At 41.7% G+C, this 19,841-nt stretch overlaps 1 protein-coding gene across 7 annotated transcripts in view; it reads left to right on the plus strand.

Moving 5' to 3' along the window:
- LOC111950258 (glucocorticoid receptor) overlaps nucleotides 1–19,841 on the plus strand; it is a 107,712-nt gene that overhangs the window by 74,453 nt on the left and 13,418 nt on the right. For 6 of the 7 annotated variants that reach the window (XM_023967686.2, XM_023967687.2, XM_070434316.1 and 3 more), the window contains exons 3-6: nucleotides 4,870–5,036; nucleotides 7,077–7,103; nucleotides 9,507–9,623; nucleotides 10,717–10,995. In XM_023967686.2, the coding sequence (XP_023823454.1) occupies nucleotides 4,870–5,036; nucleotides 7,077–7,103; nucleotides 9,507–9,623; nucleotides 10,717–10,995 (590 nt within the window). The remainder of the gene's footprint in view (nucleotides 1–4,869; nucleotides 5,037–7,076; nucleotides 7,104–9,506; nucleotides 9,624–10,716; nucleotides 10,996–19,841) is intronic. The other variant, XM_023967692.2, reaches the window with a different exon arrangement.

Here is a 19,841-nt window from a genome sequence, read left to right on the forward strand (position 1 = left end):
CATTGGTTGCTAACAGCTGAGAACTGCTAGTTAAATGGCAAGCAGAAATACAGTCAACAACTTCGGGAGTACAGACCCCCATCAATCGCCTGATCGCACTCTAGTGGCAAAGGTAAGAACTGCCAAATGCCAGTCAGAAGAATAATTATTCTGTAAAGGAAAATATATTATATTATATATCATATATTTTTTTATATAGAGGCATAGTAAGACAGAAAACGTGATGGTGTTTAAATGATAACGCATTAGTGCAGGAAATGAAGAAATGTATTAAAATGCTGGAATAAACAATTTACTATGCAAATGAGCAAAGCTGTGTGCATTAAGAAATAGATACCTGGCTCAAATAGAAGCCTGTCTGTAATAAGCATATTTTAAGTGATTTAAGCAAATAAGCTCCTGGGCTACTAATTGAAGTTTTTGTTTACTCATACTTTTAGGCATTTATTAGTTTGCTAGTCGCAGGCAATGGTGTCCGGGGATAGTAGTGTAAACGGGGAATATTTTCATGGAATGAGCTGTCAAGCAGCCTTGTAGTCAGCCTAAATCCAGCCTAGCTGTGAATGGCTTGGCTGCCTGCCAAAGTCCAACCCCCCCCCCCCCCCACAAACCCCCCCCCCCCATCACCACCACCACTTATATAAACAAGTGTCGTCTTTCCAATGACCATTAGACTGGCCTTTGAATTTAGGTCATACTCTTTGGGCCTCCCTCAGCTGCGTGACTCGTATTGAATGTAAATGCCATGCCCTAGTCTATAGACGTTAGGCCCACTTCTCATGATCTCTTAAATAAGTTACATAATCAAGTCAAATGTTATTTGTCACATGCGCTGAATACAGCAGGTGTAGACCTTACCGTGAAATGCTTACTTCCTAGCCCTTAACCAACAATGCAGTTCAAGAAATAGAGTTAAGAAAATATTTACCAAATAAACTAAAGTCAAAAAATCAAAAAATCAAAAAGTAACAAGAAAATTACAAACCGATAACGATGCTATATACAGGGGTTGTATGGGGAGGTGATGTGACAATGCTTGATAATGTAAATTGAGTCAATGTGCGTGGGTACAGGTTAGTTGATGTAATTTGTCATGTGATTATGCATAGATAATAAACAGCAAGTAGCAGCAGTGTAAAAACAAGGGGGGTCAATGTAAATAGTCCGGGTGGTCATTTGATTAATTGTTCAGCAGGCTTGGGGGTAGAAGCTATTAAGGACCCTTTTGGTCCTAGACTTGGCGCTCCCTTACCGTTTGCCTTGCGGTAGCAGAGAGAACAGTCTACACTGCCTAGTATATAAATCCAGTCGGTGATGCAACCGGTCAGGATGCTGTCAATGGTGCAGCTGTGTAATTTTAAGGATCTGGGGACCCATGCCAAATCTTTTCTGTCTCCCGAGGGGCAAAGGTGTTGTCGTGCCCTCTTCACAACAGTCTTGGTGTGTTTGGACCATGATAGTTCGTTGGTAATGTGGACACCAAGGAACTTAACTCTCGACCTGCTCCACTTCAGCCCGTCAATGTTAATGGGGGCCTGTTCTGCCCTCCTTTTCTTATAGTCCACGATCAGCTCCTTTGTCTTGCTCACATTGAGGGAGAGGATGTTGTCCTGGTCTCTGACCTCCTCCCTATTGGCTGCCTCATCGCTGTTTGTGATCTGGCCTACCACTGTTGTGTCGTCAGCAAACTTAATGATGGTGTTGGAGTCGTGCTTGGCCTGCCACGCAGTTGTGGGTGAACAGGGAGTACAGTAGGTGACAAAGCAAGCACCCCTAATGCCTACGCTTACCACATGGGGTGGCCTGTCAAGAAGTCCAGGATCCAGTTGCAGTGGGAGGTATTTAGTCTCAGGGTCCTTAGCTTAGTGATGAGCTTTGGTGTTGAATGCTGAGCTGTAGTCAATGAACAGCATTCTCACATAGGTATTCCTTTTGTTCAGGTGGGAAAGGGCATTGTGGAGTGGAATAGAGATTGCATCATTTGTGGATCTGTTGAGGCGGTATGCGAATTGGAGTGGATCTAGAGCTTCTTGGAGCCATGACCAGCCTTTCAAAGCACTTCATGGCTACAGACGTAAATGCTATGGGTTGGTAGTCATTTATGCATGTTACCTTGGTGTTCTTGGGCTCCGGGACTATGGTGGTCTGCTTGAAACATGTTGGTATTACAGACTCGGTCAGGAGCAGGTTGAAAATGTCAGCGCATGCTCGGAGTACACGTCCTGGTAGTCCGTCTGGCCCTGCGGCCTTGTGAATGTTGACCTGTTTAAAGGTCTTACTCACATCGGCTATGGAGAGCGTGATCACACAGTCGTCCCGAACAGCTGATGCTCTCATGGCGAGCATAGAAGTAATTTAGCTCGTCTGATAGGCTCGTGTCATTGGGCAGCTCGCATCTGTGCTTCCCTTTTGTAGTCTATAATATAAGCCCTGTCTATTGTGTTGGCAAAGCAAACTAGGGTGGAAAGCTTTACCTAGTGCTGTTAAAATCTTCCTATGGATTGTATTAGAAATTAGTAAATGCTTTTTGTCTGACGAGGCGTTAAAAGGTTACTCCTAGTGTACGTCTGTCAGCATTGCTTTGACAAAGTAGTGTTAAGTTTCTGTAGTTTCATAGCGTCGTTAATTTAATGTGAAAGGGAGTCGGAGATAATTACAATCGTAGAATTGCAACCAAGGCGGGTAATTATCCTGGCTCAGACATGGCAGTATATTACAGTATCCTTCAGTTGATGCTTGAGTGTGAGATTAAAACCTCAGTCGTTACTCTCCTGGCGTAACCATAAATGCCATATATTTTCTAGGCAACTACCTGTGTTATGATTAACAACCTTGCATTAAGAATTGTTTGCTTTGCAATAACTCAGATGACTCTTTGGATGACTCTTTGGATGAAAGTCAGACAAAACACAGATAATATTAAGCTGTTTTGATTGCTATTGTCAAATGTTCTTGCTGAACACCAATAATCCCTCATAAATTGCCTATACACGGGTTGCCTGACAACGTCATGAAAATGATGCACGTGTATCTCAGGGGTAAAAGGCAGTCTTTTATGATTCTGAACGGTCAGATAGCTAGCAACAGTGACGAGAAGCTGCCATGTGGGCAATCGTAGGTGGCTAGTTTCAGCTAGTTCTTTCTTGTTCTTGATACCATGTCTTATTTTGAGGTGTTTTGACTTATGTCACGTCTATGCTAATATAGCTCAAATTAGCTAGCTTGCTAACCAACGACTGTAAACATGTACAGTGCAGTCAAAGTATTCACACCTTAACTTTTTCCACATTTTGTTACAAAGTGGGATTAAAATTGATTTCATTGTCGTTTTTTGGTCAACGATCTACACAAAATAAATGTATAAGTAAAAGAAAAATTATAACATTTGTAAAAACAATCATGAAAAATAAAACGCGTATCTCTTGATTACATAAGTATTCAACACCCGGAGTCAATACATAGTAGAATCACCTTTGGCAGCGATTACAGCTGTCTTTCTGGGTAAGTCTCTAAGAGCTTTGTACACCTGGATTGTACAATATTTGCACATTTTTCTTTATAAAATTATTCAAGCTCTGTTAAGTTTGTTAATCAGGTTGTTAAATCATTGCTAGACAGCCATTTTCAAGTCTTGCCATAGATTTTCAAGCTAATTAAGTCAACTGTAACTGGGCCACTCAGGAACATTCAATGTTGTCTTGGTAAGCAACTCCAGTGTATATTTGGCCTTGTGTTTTAGGTTATTGATCTGTTGAAAGGTGAATGTGTCTCCCAGTGTCTGTTGGAAAGCTGACTGAAACAGGTTTTACTCTAGGATTTTGCCTGTACTTAGCTCTGTTCCGTTTCTTCTTATCCCCCCCCAAAATCCCTATTTGCCGATGACAAGCATACCCATAACATGATGCGGCCACCACCATGCTTGAAAATATGAAGATTGGTACTCAGTGATGTGTTGGATTTGCCCCAACGTAATGTATTTGGACTTAAAAGTGTATTCAGGACATAAAGTAATTTTTTGGCAAAATCTTATGTAGTTTTACTTTACTTTATAGCAAACAGGATGCATGTTTTGGAATATTTGTATTATGTACAGGCTTCCATTTCTCGCTGTGATTTATGTTAGTATTGTGGAGTAACTACAATGTTGATCCATCCTCCGTTTTCTCCTATCACAGCCATTAAACACTTAATTCTTTTAAATTGGCCTCATTGGCCTCATGGTGAAATCCCTGAGCGGTTTCCTTCCTATTCGGAAACTGAGTTAGGAAGGACACCTGTATCTTTGTAGTGACTAGGTGTATTGATACACCATCCAAAGTGTAATTAGAGTCAGTCCATGCAACTTATTATGTGACTTGTTTTACTCCTGAATTGATTTAGGCTTGCCATAACATAGGGGTTGAATACTTACTGACTCAAAACATTTTAGCTTTTAATTTGTATTGATTTGTAAAAATGTCAGTTTGACATTATGGGGTATTGTGTGTAGGCCAGTGATTTAATACCATTTTAAATTAAGGCTGTAACACAATAAAATGTGGATAAAGTCAGTGTGCATACATTCTGAAGGCACTGTATTTGAGAGACAACCGGTGCATATTGTGCAAATGCATTTGATTTCAATAAACTATATTTTGTCACCAAATATTTAACTTTACATGTTGTCAATAATCCTTTGAATGTCAGCCAACCCCTTCTGTTTTGCCCAAAGTTGCACGTGCATTGGTTTTGTTGCTTAACAACCCACCCATCTATAGTTGTCTGGATCTGAGTGATATTCACCTGTGTAAAACTAAAACAACTGATTCTTTAAAAATACTTTTAATTTGAATGGATCTGATATGAACCTTTTGTGTTGTGTTTGTGCAGTCCAACGGCGAGACCCGAGGCCAGCGGCTCCACGCCGTCAGCCCCTGCCAAGCCCAGCGGTCCAACCCATAAGATCTGCCTGGTGTGTTCAGATGAGGCGTCTGGTTGCCACTATGGAGTCCTCACCTGCGGAAGCTGCAAGGTCTTCTTCAAGAGGGCCGTTGAAGGTTGGTGACGGAGTAAACATCCACACTCACAACTCCATTCATGCCCAGTTCTCCCTCTCAATAATAGACTATAGTTGAACATATGTACTACCGGTCAATCTATTGTGGTAAAATGTACATCGACTTTGCAGTAGTACACTTGCATGTCCTTTTTGACACATGACATGTGGACTCACTAAGTGTTGTCTTTACCTATAGGCTAGGTAAAGATATTCTAACAAAAGGGTACCGATTGGCTCTGTGTTAAAAAGTGGGCTCATTTTAATGTTTCATTTGAGCAGACTATTTTATTTAACTAATTTTCTTACAATTTCTAGCTAAGATTAGGAACATTTTAGGTTCACACAAATATAATCAGAAAAGGTTTCCTTAGGCTTCTATTACCCCAGGCCAGAGTAGGCTAGTGACTCATGGTTTTCTATCAGGCTGTGGTGTCTATGCTGCTATTTTTATGTCCAACCCATTGTTTGCATCCTATACCTCTGAACAGCCTGTCCAAACGACTGTTGGTCATTAGAATTACATGAGATCTCCTCTCCTGTTTCATATGGGGGAGATGCCGCTAAAAGATGCTGTTCCATTGTGTAGGCCTACATTGTGCTTCAAAGGGTTAATTTGTATCTTTAAAGAGCTTGGAAACTAGTTTTAGATTAAATAGTAATCATTACATTAGTTTACTCATTTGAGGCGAAGGGCTATTAGTGAAGAGTGGCTGATATGCTATTAGTGAAGAGTGGCTGATATGCTATTAGTGAAGAGTGGCTGATATGCTATTAGTGAAGAGTGGCTGATATGATATGCTATTAGTGAAGAGTGGCTGATATGCTATTAGTGAAGCGTGGCTGATATGCTATTAGTGAAGCGTGGCTGATATGCCTATTAGTTGAAGCGTTGGCTGATATGCTATTAGTGAAGAGTGGCTGATATGCTATTAGTTGAAGGTGTAGGCTGATATGCTATTAGTGAAGAGTGGCTGATATGCTATTAGTGAAGATGGCTGATATGCTATTAGTGAAGCGTGGCTGATATGCTATTAGTGAAGCGTGGCTGATATGCCTATTTAGTGAAGCTTGGCTGATATGCTATTAGTGAAGCGTGGCTGATATGCTATTAGTGAAGCGTGGCTGATATGCTATTAGTGAAGCGTGGCTGATATGCTATTAGTGAAGGGTGGCTGATATGCTATTAGTGAAGGGTGGCTGATATGCTATTAGTGAAGAGTGGCGGCTGGCACAAAGAGCTAGCTGATGACAGTGTGTTTTAATAAATGTGGAAAACTGTCTTAACCTGTTTTCGCTTTGTCATTATGGTGTATTGTGTGTAGATTGATGAGAAGAAAAAAAAATATTTCATCCATTTTAGAATAAGGCTGTAACATAACAATGTGGGACAAGTAAAGGGGTCTGAATACTTTCCAAATGCACTGTATGTGTGTGTTTGGGATTTGTAGCCTTTTTCGGGTTTGTTATTTTAACCATTTTCTCTTAACGTAGCCTAGATTTGTTTTATTACAAGCTCACTACCACAGTCAATGTACCGTTCACTGGGACTGCCTTTGAAGTCCATTTAGTTGCTCTGAATGCTTGACAAGTGGGCTGCCATGCTACTGTTACTCCTATGAATACAATCGAGCAGCCATGAACGTTATCATACTTCAGGGCAGTCTATGTATTTATGTTGAGGTGTATTTACGTAGTTTGTAACACAACTATTTCGTTCTCATGAAAGTGCATACATGAGTGTTTGTATTGAAAGAATGGAGATATAGCTACTGGATCTGTTTGTCAAATTCAAACCCTGCGTTTAACTACAATAATAACAGATATCACTCTGAGTGAAATACAATATTTGAGTTCAGTTTAAAGGATAATTGTTACATATTGTAAACGTTATTTCAACTTTACTGGTGTAAATGACCAAGTAAAATCATATTTAACTTTTTTGAGACTTGAATTGAGCTGTACTTTCAGCGAGAAGACGTCATATCTGTTATTTTGCTCTTTCTTCCTCCATTCTACGGTTGTTGTCGCTATGGTGAAGGATGGAGAGCACGACAAAACACAGATGGTAAATAAACCCACCTTTTTAATAACACTTCTGCTTTATCCATGTCCCTCAATCACTGTACTGGAAATCTGACCTGATATGCAAGATTGAACATGCACAGTACCCTTCTCAATGCATGTGTTTGTGATTTGATGATTCATAATGTATTTGGGTCTTAAATTCTGTTTTTAATTCCTGCTTGGAATGTGGCTCTATCATCACTTCGCTAATAGAGTTAAAGGCCCAGTGCAGTCAATGTGATTTTGGAATAATACTTTGAAGTTGTGAAAATGATAATGCCGTGTTAGTGTAACGGCTGTTTTAAAAGACTGCCTGAAATCTCTGCCTGTTTTGTTGGGATGGAGTTTTGGCCTGCCTGATGACAACACCAGGCGGTAAATTGGTTAACAGATGAATAAGAAAGAGTTCCAAACCGCTCTGACAATAACTAGTTTTCAGTTTTCCCCGCTCAGACCACTCCCAAACAGTCCTAGCTAAATTCTTGCTTGAGAAATTGCTCTTGCTAAGAAGCAATTTTTGTTTCTTTGTTTTCAATCAAAATGGTCAAAAATCACACTAAGGTACTTAATTGTTACCAAGAAATGATTTGATTTTGAGATAAAAACGGCTACATTGGGCCTTTAAGAGATGTATTTATGCACAAAACCCAATAATGTCATACTGTAACTGCACTGATTCTAATGATTTGTTTGCCCTTGATTATTTTTTAACTTGTTATAATCCGAAATAAAAAATTCACATTTTGCTTTTGCTGGTAATTGTTTAATTGAATGTGATGGTGTATTTTTCTTTTAGCCAAAAGAGAGATGCCCATTTTTCAGAATAACTAACTGTGCAGTTTAAATGAACATTAGTGAACCTCTTTATTGACCTGTGATGGATAGAACACTAGAACGGAAATGCACTCATTTTGTATATTTGTGACAATACAATGTTTGTTGGGATGTCAATCATACCAACAAACATAAGAAAGGTTCAGCATAGCATGTTATTGTGTATAAAGATGCCACTGGGATTCTCGCAGCATATTAGGCTCAAGGTAAAGGCCTGTGAAGGGATGCTACAAGTAGCATGTGTACTTATCTGCCATTACCACCACGCTCGGTAAGATGTAGACCGTCTTGTGTGAACCTTTCTAACCTACTGTGCCTTTGTCTGACTCAAATGGCAACCTATTCCTCTCTTTATAGTGTGCTATACAGTAAGGTGCTATTTGGGATGCATGTTAGAGGCAGAGCTGAAGGAGCAAGCCCCGCAGCGGTTGGTTATGACACACAAATCACCATAACCTGTCAACATGTCACATGACCCAAATCACTCACTCGCTTTTACTAAGAGGACACTCTAGTCATGTTTGGATGGCTATTGGCTAGTGACGTCACCCTCCAACCAAAGAGTCCCCGTTCCCTTCCCCCACTCCCATCTCCCACTGTATCCCTAGCCTGACCATGTTTTCTCAGCAGGGCTGGAGGAAGCCTGCCAACCAGGGCTAGCCTAGCACCTACCGCCAGCCAAGTCCTCCTCAAAAGCCTACAGTATGAAAATGGGATTAGAGAGCGGATGCTTCTGGGGATTCAGCTGGCACTGTTTAGTTTAGTTTATGGATGGTTGTTTGCTCTGCTCTTTGCAATGGCTGCTGCTGCCATGACTACCCACTGCATTACAGTTAGCTGGGATTTGATGTTGCAGGTTCCAGGTGGATATTGTTCTGCAGTGCTTTGGCTGCGTTTCTCTGCGGTTAATCATTTGTTGTGGTACTGTAAAACAGTAATATATTAATCTATTTAACTAACTTTTACTTAAATGCCCTGACTGTAGATCAAACAAAAAAAGCTATCACATCAGTAGAAAGTGTGGCATTTGATCTCATTAATGATCATATTTATAGTTGGTATAAAACATGTTATCTGTAGATGTACTAGGTCCTTTAAAAACATTTGTTTTTGTATTGGACCGATGATGTGAATACAGTTGGGTAGGCCTACTTGTTGCTTATATTAAACTAGTTAGTCATGAGCATGGCCTCTGTCTACCATAGAAGATGCGTTGATCTGGGTGAACATTTTCAGTTGGCATTCTCCAGGCTCTGTCATACAAGCAATATTTTTTTCCCTCTCGTCTTCAAAACTAGGCCACACTATCAACAGCATTACACCCACAGCATAGGGACAATCTCTTTATCTCTGTTTTTAAAAAGCTTAGGCTACTATTTTACCTGTCCGTGGAGGGGTGTAAACCTCAAAAGTGAATGAGCTGTCACCTTACTTCACCTTTAGGTTAGGTCATGAGCGGCAACCCGCAGTGCTTGGCTAGTAAAAATAAGAAAAATGAAAATATTTTGTCACACACCGGATAGGTGCAGTGAAATGTGTTGTTTTAATTACCATGTTCCTCCATCCCCAGGACAACACAACTATCTGTGCGCTGGGAGGAACGACTGCATCATAGACAAGATCCGCAGGAAGAACTGCCCGGCGTGCCGCTTCCGCAAGTGTCTCCAAGCAGGGATGAATCTGGAAGGTAAGAGTGGCACCAACACACATTCATATTCTCATATCAGTGGACTGGTAGTATACACTATTTCAGTCTTTTGGCAAACATAGTCATCCGGCAAAGGTAGACAGCATGTTGTCTCTGAAAGGTAGGGCTTTATGTTTTTGTCCCCTATAGCGATTGTGATTAGGAGTAGGATTAACTCTTGGATTCACTTAAGCCAGTAGTGGGCCTTAATTCCCGCGGTTAATGTTGACATAAGCTAACCCAGTGGTTCCTCTCTGGCCCAGTGTTTAACAAGGGTCAGAGCCAGTGATCAACAACAATCATTCAGTCAGAGCCAGTTGTTCCCATGTCCCTGAGCCATAGAAAGATGGATACAAGGTTCACATCAGCTGTGTTTGGTTGTGAACATTTGTGTTTTTAAGGGAAATAGGGCCTAAATGGTCGAGTGAGAACGAAAATATGCCATTAAGAAAGAGGCAGCACTCTGCGGAAATGGACATGACGATAATTCACATTAAATCACCACTATATGCTATTTATATACATGTTCATTCTTACAGTGCTGCAGGGTATTAAATTGTTGATTTTATTTGTGAGTCAGAGAGGGGAAAAAACCTTGATGGATACGGGTGCATAAGCAGACAACCAAAACCTTGGGTTGTACCAGAACGGCTCTTAGTTGCCATAGAAACGTGTATGGAGGAAATAAAAAAAGGATAGACAAGACTGAGATGGTTTTTTGATGGTGACCCTCTCATCCGTTGCCAAGCGCCACATATTATAACAAAATTGATAGAACAGTTTTTCACCCAAGTCCAAAATACAATTTGTGTTCTTCTTGTGTTACGTTGCTCTTTTTAACTCTCTTTCAATTATTAAAACCTTTTCAGGCGTAACACAATGTGGATGACCGACCTCTATGTTAGGGGTAAACTGTAGCCAAGGTAACCGGATAAGGCATCCTATAGGCTGCAAGTTTTTTTAATGAAAACACAAGGCAAGGTTTCTGTGTGGTCTATGTACTATCACCACCTGGGTTGAGTGAGATACGATAGCTAACAGGGAGGAGAATTACTGATCAGCTCTCTTTTATTCTCTGTCTTCCTCTTTGCAGCGAGGAAAAACAAGAAGCTGATCCGATTAAAAGGTCAGCAGACAACGATGGAGCCGAGCCCTCCCCCACCTGACGAGAGGGCCTGCGCCCTGATCCCCAAGTCCATGCCCCAGCTGGTACCCACCATGCTATCCCTGCTCAAAGCCATCGAGCCGGAGGCCATTTACTCTGGCTACGACAGCACCATTCCCGACACCTCCACCCGCCTCATGACCACCCTCAACAGGCTGGGCGGACAGCAGGTTGTCTCAGCTGTCAAATGGGCCAAGTCCCTACCAGGTGAGAACACCTGGTACACCTTCATTAACACTGGTACCACAGACATCGGGTCATTTTAGCACAAATATGACTAGCCGTCATTATGGGCTAGGCTTGGTCCATTCCATTTCAACTCGAGTTAATTCAGGAAATGAGCTAGGCCTAAATGTAAATCCAGTGGCTTGCAAATTAATGAGGATATTTTTGTATTCATCTCATGAATTTCCATTTTATTGATTGTGGAATGGAATTGAGTTGACCCCCAGCCTCTAATCATGAGAACGAAGGAGCATGGTTTGATAATCGCCCCAAATATTTACTCTGTGGCTTGGTCTCTTCCAGCGCCCAACTGGCCTGGAATGAAATAACTTGTGGAGAAATCTTACATAACCACTGCATGGTTAAGCAAATATGATCTGAAAGGACCTTCAACACTTTTGAAGTCTCAACAATGAGAGATGATTGAACTGCAATTAAAGGTCACTTTTAACATTGACTTAACCCATAACAGTCTAAGCCCCGACTAAGCTGGGATGGGTTCTACTAAGCCAAATGGAATTGTTTTAAAAAGGTCATACCAAGGATAATTTTTCTATTTGATTTTGAAATTTAAGACCAGTTGAAGAACAGATTCACTACATGGAACAACAGATAGTCCCTAAAACAATCTAAAGGAACTTCCTTCTGAAGTGCCTGTTCTATATCTGAGAGAGATAAGAAAGATCAGGAAACAATTTTATTTATTTTTAACATGTATTTAACCCCTTATTTTTGGTACTGGAGACTGTTTAGTACCAAAAATAAGGGGTTAAATACATGTACAAATAAATAAAATAGAATATATATATATATATAATGTGTTTATATACTGAAACAAAAATATAAACACAACATGTAAAGTGCTGCAATAAAAGGTCCCAGAAATGTTCAATACACACAAAAAGCTTATTTCTCTCAAATTCTGTACACACATTTGTGCATCCCTGTTAGTGAGCATTTCTCCTTTGCCAAGATAATCCATTCACCTGACAGGTGTGGCATATCAAGAAGCTGATTAAACAGCATGATCATTGCATTGTGCTGGGGACAATAAAAGGCCCCTCTAAAATGTGCAGTTTTGTCACACAACACAATGCCAACGATGTCTCAAGTTTTGAGGGAGTGTGCAATTGGCATGCTGACTGCAATAATGTCCACTCGAGCTGTCGTCAGATCATTTAATGTTCATTTCTCTACCATTAGTCGCCTCCAACGCGTTTTAGAGAATTTGACAGTACGTCCTACCGGCCTCACAGAACGACCAACTGAACGCAGACCATGTCTAACCACGCCAGCCCAGGACCTCCACATGCGGGATCTTCACCTGTGCGATCCTTATGAGATCAGCTACCCAGACAGCTGATAAAACTGAGGAGTATCTGTCTGTAATAAAGCCATTTTGTGGGTGATAACTCATTCTGATTGGCTGGGCCTGGCTCCCCATTAGATTAGGGCCCAATCTGATTTCCTTATATGAACTGTAACTCAGTACAATCGTTGAAATTGTTGCATGTTGTGTTTATTTTTGTTCAGTACTTCTATAAAAAAAATCAACTGGTACCGGGGGACTTTCAGACAAGTCTTGTGAGGCCTGTGAGCGTCCTTGAGCAAAACAACTGACGTGTTCGTGGGTCTCACCTTTCCACAGATATTAGTGTGTAGACCAAACTGTTCGGACGCTATAGACAGAAGTTGGCAGATCGGCTGTACCGACTTCAGACGAGTCCCAAGACGGAGAACACCATCGTGTTTGTGAGAGTCTCATCTTTCCATAGAGGGGTCATAATAGTTTGTAGGCCAAACCGTTCTGACGGTACAGATTTTTGGGATGTCTCATGGTCTGACGAACACCGCTCTAGCTCTGTCTCCTTTCACCATGACATCGGCGGATGCCGGTGGATTGAGACTCATCCAATGCAAAAAACATGCAGTACCCGTCAAATGTTTGGACACCTACTCATTCAAGGGTTTTTATTGATATTTTCTACATTGTCTACATCAAAACTAGGAAAAAACACATATGGAATCATGTAGTAACCAAAAAAGTGTTAAACAAATCAAAATATATTTGAGATTCTTCAAAGTATCCACCCTTTGCCTTGACAGCTTTGCCTTGGCAGCTTTGCAAATATATTTAACAACTTTTTTAGGTTACTAGATGATTCCATGTGTTATTTCATAGTTTTGATGTCTTCACTATTATTCTACAATGTAAAAAACAGTAAAAAATAAAGAAAAACCCTTGAATAAGTAGGTGTCAACTTTGGACTGGTACTCTGTATGTATGTGTATATATATATATACACATACATACATACATACATACATACATACATACATACATACATACATACATACATACATACATACATACATACATACATACATACATACATACAGAGTACCAGTCCAAAGTTGACACCAACTTATTCAAGGGTTTTTCTTTATTTTTACTGTTTTATTATATATAGATATATATTATAAAACTGCCAGATTTCTTCTTTATAATGCTGATTACATTTCTGCGGGGGCGTGGGTTCACTTTAAAAAAAAAAAAAAATGTATCGAGCTTGAGCTTTATAATTGTTGTTAATAATAATAATGGAATATAGGGTTGGGCGTTTGTTTCATACTGGGATATACGGTATAGCCAGAAGTGCACACAAGTTGCACTATTTCAAAACAATTTAGGCAAAAGGAATCTTGATCCAGGAGGTAGAATTTAATGTCTCTGCTCTGACTGCTTACAGTGCCTCCAGAAAATATTCACACTTTGTTGTTACAGCCTGAAAAAAATAAATTATTTAAAAAAGCACTGGCCTACACCCAATACCCCATAATGTCAAAGTGGAATTATGTTTCTCTGAATTTTTATAAATTCATTAAAAGTGAAAAACTTAAATGTTCAACCCCTTTGTTATGGCAAGCCTAAATAAGTGAAGTCTAAAAAATGTGCTTAAGTTGCATGGACTTTGTGTGCAATAATAGTGTTTAACATTAGTTTTTGTATGACTATCTCATGTCTGTCCAGATTTAACTGCAAAGACCAGGGAGGTTTTTTAATGCGTTCAAAAGAAGAGCACCTATTGGTAGATGGATATAAAAAAAATATTTAAAAAAGCAGACATTGAATATCCCTTTGAGCATGGTGAAGATATTAATTACACTTCGGGTGGTGAATTAATGCACCCAGTCACTACAAAGATGCAGGTGCCTTTCCTAACTCAGTTGCCAGAGAGGAAGGAAACCGCAGAGGGATTTCACCCTGAGGCAAATGGTGACTTTAAAACAGTTACAGAGTTTAATGGCTGTGATAGAAAAGCTGAAGATGGCTCAACATTGTAGTAACTCCACAATACTAACCTAATTGAGTGACAAGATGGAAGCCTGGACGTAATAAAATATTCCAAAACATGCATCCTGTTTGCAACAACTCTTCCAAGATGGCGTAGCAGTGGGATGTTTTTGATTGTCTTGTCCCATCCCTTGTATATATTTTTAATCTCATTTTTCCATCTACAGACTGAACATACTCTTCTGCAACCCGCCTCACCCAATGTGGTATGGATCTGCGATTTTTTGTTGTTGTTGTATACTTTAGAACTGTAACCCCCTTCAGAAGCTAGCCAGCTAACTAGCTAGTAGTCAGTTAGCCACTGCTAGCGGTCATCACCTTTAACTCGGACATCTGCCAGCTTCAGCCCGGTCAACTCCTGCCAGCCTGCACAGCGCGATATCAACCCGTAGCATATCGGACTGCTTTTCTCCACCATATTTCCGGATTTCTACCGCAGACTTTGAACCTTTACGCCGGATCATTGCAGTTAGCAAGCTGCTATCCGAGGGGCTACTCCTGGCTAACGTCTCTGTCCCGAAGCAAGCACCAGTTAGCCTGGAGCTAGCCTTTAATCTAGGCCCATCTCCCGGCTAGCCGAAGAAATCTATCAAGCAATTCTTGGGCTTCAATTACCTCTTTTTCCAATTGGCCTGGACCCTTTGCTGCCGACCCGGAGCCCCGCCGATCCATCACGACTGGTCTGCCGACGTAACTGTCCGAGGGGGTTTCAACAGGCTCTTCCGTTGTGACGTCCCCCTGAGGCCCATCTGCTAGCCCTGACCTGCTAGCTGTCTGAATCTCTGTGCCACCAGCTCGCTTAGCTACTCACTGGACCCTATGATTACTTGGCTACACATGCCTCTCCCTACTGTCAATATGCCTTGTCTATTGCTGTTTTGGTTAGTACATTTTGTCTTATTTCACTGTAGAGCCTCCAGCCCTGCTCAAAATCCTTAGCTAGTCCTGTTCCACCCCCCACACATGTGGTGACCGCACCAGGCTTAAATGGTGTTTCTAGAGACAAAACCTCTCTCATCGTCACTTAATGCCTAGGCTTACCTCCACTACTCACATCCTACCATACCCTTGTCTGTACATTATGCCTTGAATCTATTATTCCGTGCCCAGAAACCTGCCCCCTTTACTCTGTTCCGAACGCACTAGACGACCAGTTCTTTAAGCCTTTAGCCGTACTCTTATCCTACTCCTCTTCTGTTCCTCTGTTGATATAGAGGTTAACCCAGGCCCTGCAGACCCCAGCATCCCATTCTCCAGGCGCTCTCATTTGTTGACTTCTGTAACCGCAAAAGCCTTGGTTTCAGGCATGTTAACATTAGAAACCTCCTCCCTAAGTTTGTTTTATTCACTTCTTTAGCACACTCCGCCAACCCGGATGTCCTAGCCGTGTCTGAATCCTGGCTTAGGAAATTTCCATCCCTAACAATACAATTTTGCGACAAGATTGAACTGCCAAAGGGGGTGGAGTTGCAATCTACTGCAGAGATAGCGTGCCGAGTTCTGTCTTGCTATCCAGGTTTGTGCCCAAACAATTCGAGCTTCTACTTTTAAACATCCACCTTTCCAGAAATAAGTCTCTCACCATTGCCGCTTCAGCCCCCAGCTGTGCCCTGAACACCATATGTGAATTGATCGCCCCTATCTATCGTCAGAGTTCGTGCTGTTAGGTGACCCAAACTGGGACATGCTTAATACACCAGCCGTCCTACAATCTAAGCTAGATGCCCTCAATCTCACACAAATTATCAAGGAAACTACCAGGTACAACCCTAAATCCGTAACCATAACCTCTTAGATCATCCTGACCAACTTGCCTTCTAAATACACCTCTGCTGTCTTCAACCAGGATCTCAGCGATCACTGCCTCATTGCCTGTGTCCGTAATGGGTCCACGGTCAAACGACCATCCCTCATCACTGTCAAACGCTCCCTAAAACACTTCAGCGAGCAGGTCTTTCTAACCGACCTGGCCCGGGTATCCTGGAAGGATATTGACCTCATCCCGTCAGTAGAGGATGCTTGGTTGCTCTTGAAAAGTGCTTTCCTCTCCATCTTAAATAAGCATGCCCCATTCAAAGAATGTAGAACTAAGAACAGATATAGCCCTTGGTTCACACCAGACTTGACTGCCCTTGACCAGCACAAAAACATCCTGTGGCGTTCTGCATTAGCATCGAATAGCCCCCGCGATATGCAACTCTTCAGGGAAGTCAGGAAGCAATATTCTCAGTCAGTTAGGAAAGCTAAGGCTAGCTTTTTCAAAGAAATATTTGCTTTCTGTAGCACTATCTCCAAAAGGTTCTGGGACACTGTAAAGTCCATGGAGGATAAGAGCATCTCCTCCCAGCTGCCCACTGCAGAGGATAGGAAACACCTGTCCACGACCGATAAATCTACGATAATTTCAATAAGCATTTTTCCATTCCATTTTTCTGGCCATGCTTTCTACCTGGCTACCCCCCCCCCCCCCCCCCCCCACACTTATCTTTACCCAAGTCCAAACAGTTGATTTTCTGAAAACCTGCAAATCTGGACCCCTACAAATCAGCTGGGCTAGACAATCTGGACCCCTCTTTCTAATATTATCAACTGAAATTGTTGCAACCCTATTACTAGCCTATTCAACCTCTCATTCGTATCGTCTGAGATCCCCAAAGATTGGAAAGCTACCGCGGTCATCCCCTCTTCAAGGTGGGACACTCTAGACCACATATGTCAGAGTCAAGGCCCGCGGGCCACATCCGGCCCGCGAGAAGGTTTTTTACGGCCCCTGGGATGATCTTGATTTATTATTAGAACCGGCCCGCAGACCGCAGCAAGCCGGCAGCCCGCAGATCTTTTACACGCACCAATACTACATTTCCCACAATGCAACGGTGACGCACCGAGCAGTAGGCTGCTTCATTTCAATATTTATTGGCACAGCAGTCGTCAGCATCACAGTAAAATTAACTTTCAGATACCCATCAAAAATGGCAAAACGGAAGGTGGACACTGAGAACCGGGGTTTCAAACAAGGTGGGGTCGGAGTATGTGTTCACGGAGGTAGCTGGAAAACCTGTGTGTCTTCTGTGTGGAGAAAGTGTGGCGGTACTGAAAGAGTATAATCTGAGACGACATTATGAAACGAAACACGCGGACAAAAACAAGAATATGGACATGGAACAAAGCTACAAAAGGCAGAGGATTAAAACGAGGCCTCAAATCTCGACAGGCTCTGTTCAAAAAAGCCAAATCACAAGGCCAGGCTGCTGTCAAGGCCAGTTTTATTTTGGCAGAAGAGATCGCTAAACAGCCCGGCCATTTACGGAGGGGGATTTCATCAAAACTGCATGATAAAGTTTGTGACGAAGTTTGCCCAGAAAAAAGGCAACTCTTTTTAAATGTGAGTCTGAGCAGAAACACCATTGCCGAGAGAGTAGACCAGTTGTCCATCAATCTAAAAGAGCAGCTTGTGAAAAAGGGAAAAGATTTCATTGCATATTCCTTGGCTGTGGATGAGAGCACCGACATTTCTGACATTGCCCAGTTGTCAATTTTCTCCGCGGAGTGGACTCCAGCCTAAGCGTGACAGAGGAGTTTTTGGCTTTACGTCCTATGCATGGCACAACTACGGGGCATGATTTGTATGAAGAGGTGTCAAGATGTGTAAATGAGATGGAGCTGCCTTGGGAAAAACTCGTGGGTTTGACAACCGACGGAGCACCTGCGATGTGTGGACACAGGAGCGGACTGGTGGCGAAGATACGGGAAAGATGCAAGAGGAAAACGCGACAGGTGAGCTGACAGCTTATCATTGTATCATACACCAGGAAGCGTTGTGCGGTAAAGCCTTGAAAATGGAGCATGTAATGAGCATCATCACGCGCACAGTTAACTTTATCAGAGCCAAAGGTTTGATCACCGCCAGTTCAAGGCATTTCTGACGGAGTTAGAAACGGAGCATGGTGATTTGCCTTATCACACAGAGGTGCGATGGCTAAGCCAGGGAAAGGTGCTTCAAAGATGTTTCGAGCTTCGTGAGGAGATTTGTCTGTTTTTGGACAGCAAAGGGAAAGACCACACAACAACTCCGAGACGAAATGTTTCTGTGTGAAATGGCTTTTCTGTGTGACATTACGAGTCATCTGAATGCAATGAACTTGCAGCTGCAGGGTCGGGATCATGTCATCTCTGATATGTACAGTACAGTGAAGGCATTTAAAACCAAACTGACTCTGTGGGAGACGCAGATGCGGAAAGAAATTTGAGCCACTTTCCCAGCTGCCAGACCATGAAAGAGAAGCTCTTCTACCAGTGCGTTCCCGAGCGCACAGTTGGCTGATAAAATAGGTATGCTTGCCGCTGACTTTCGACGCCGATTTGCTGACTTTGAAGCACAAAAAAGCAGGTTGGAACTGCTCGGTAACCCATTTGCTGTTGACGTGGAAAGCTCACCACCAAACCTCCAAATGGAGTTGATTGACCTCCAATGCAATGATGCACTGAGGGCAAAATATGCGGCAGTGGGTGCTGCGGAGTTCGCCCGTTTCCTCCCCGACACAATGCCCAGCTGCGCATCCAGGCTGCTCAAACGTTGTCTATGTTTGGCAGCACATACCTGTGTGAACAACTGTTTTCTTTGATGAACCTGAACAAAAACATCACACAGAAGTCGACTTACTGCTGAACACCTCCACTCAATTCTGAGGATTTCCTCAGCTCAGAGCCTTACCCCGAACATTGATGAACTTGTGGAAAAGATGGGACACACCAAAGTATCACCCTCAACCTCAAACAAGTGAACATTACTGTGCAATCACATATTTAGAGTTTTTACTCAGTTCAAGTTTAAAAGTTAAAGTTTATTTGTTTTCACTGCATGTTATTCTCCTTAACAAAGTGTTGTTTTTGATTAATAGATTTTTGCACTTTATTTTATTGTATTTCAATCCAATTATATTTTAAAATATTTCAGTTGAGTGGATGATAGAAATTGCTATTATTGTTTTTTTCTTTGAAGTAAATTTAGCCCACTTTTGCTAAAATAGAAAATATAGGCTACTGATGGTGCCTTGAATACCGGTTTCTTTCATTTAATGTTCATGTTATGGGGATTTTTATATAAAGGAAATTTGTCTTTTGTGTCTGTTGAAAATTAAAGATTACTGACAGAGCCATAAGAAAATATTGCTTTATTTATCTGATCATATTGGAATATATTTGTTAGGTTTTCAGTAGGTTCAATTAGGTTCACTAGACTATATGCGTCATTTAAAATTTTTTCAATGAACATTCGAACAGTCCGGCCCTCGGCTTGTAGCTACATTTTTTATTTGGCCCTCCGTCCATTTGACTTTGACCCCCCTGCTCTAGACCCAAACTGTTATAGACCTATATCCATCCTGCCCTGCCTTTCTAAATCTTCGAAAGCCAAGTTAATAAACGACCACCGACCATTTCGAATCCCACCCGTCTTCTCCACTATGCAATC

Source organism: Salvelinus sp. IW2-2015, linkage group LG23 (assembly GCF_002910315.2).
Source record: "Salvelinus sp. IW2-2015 linkage group LG23, ASM291031v2, whole genome shotgun sequence".
NCBI lineage: Eukaryota > Metazoa > Chordata > Actinopteri > Salmoniformes > Salmonidae > Salvelinus > Salvelinus sp. IW2-2015.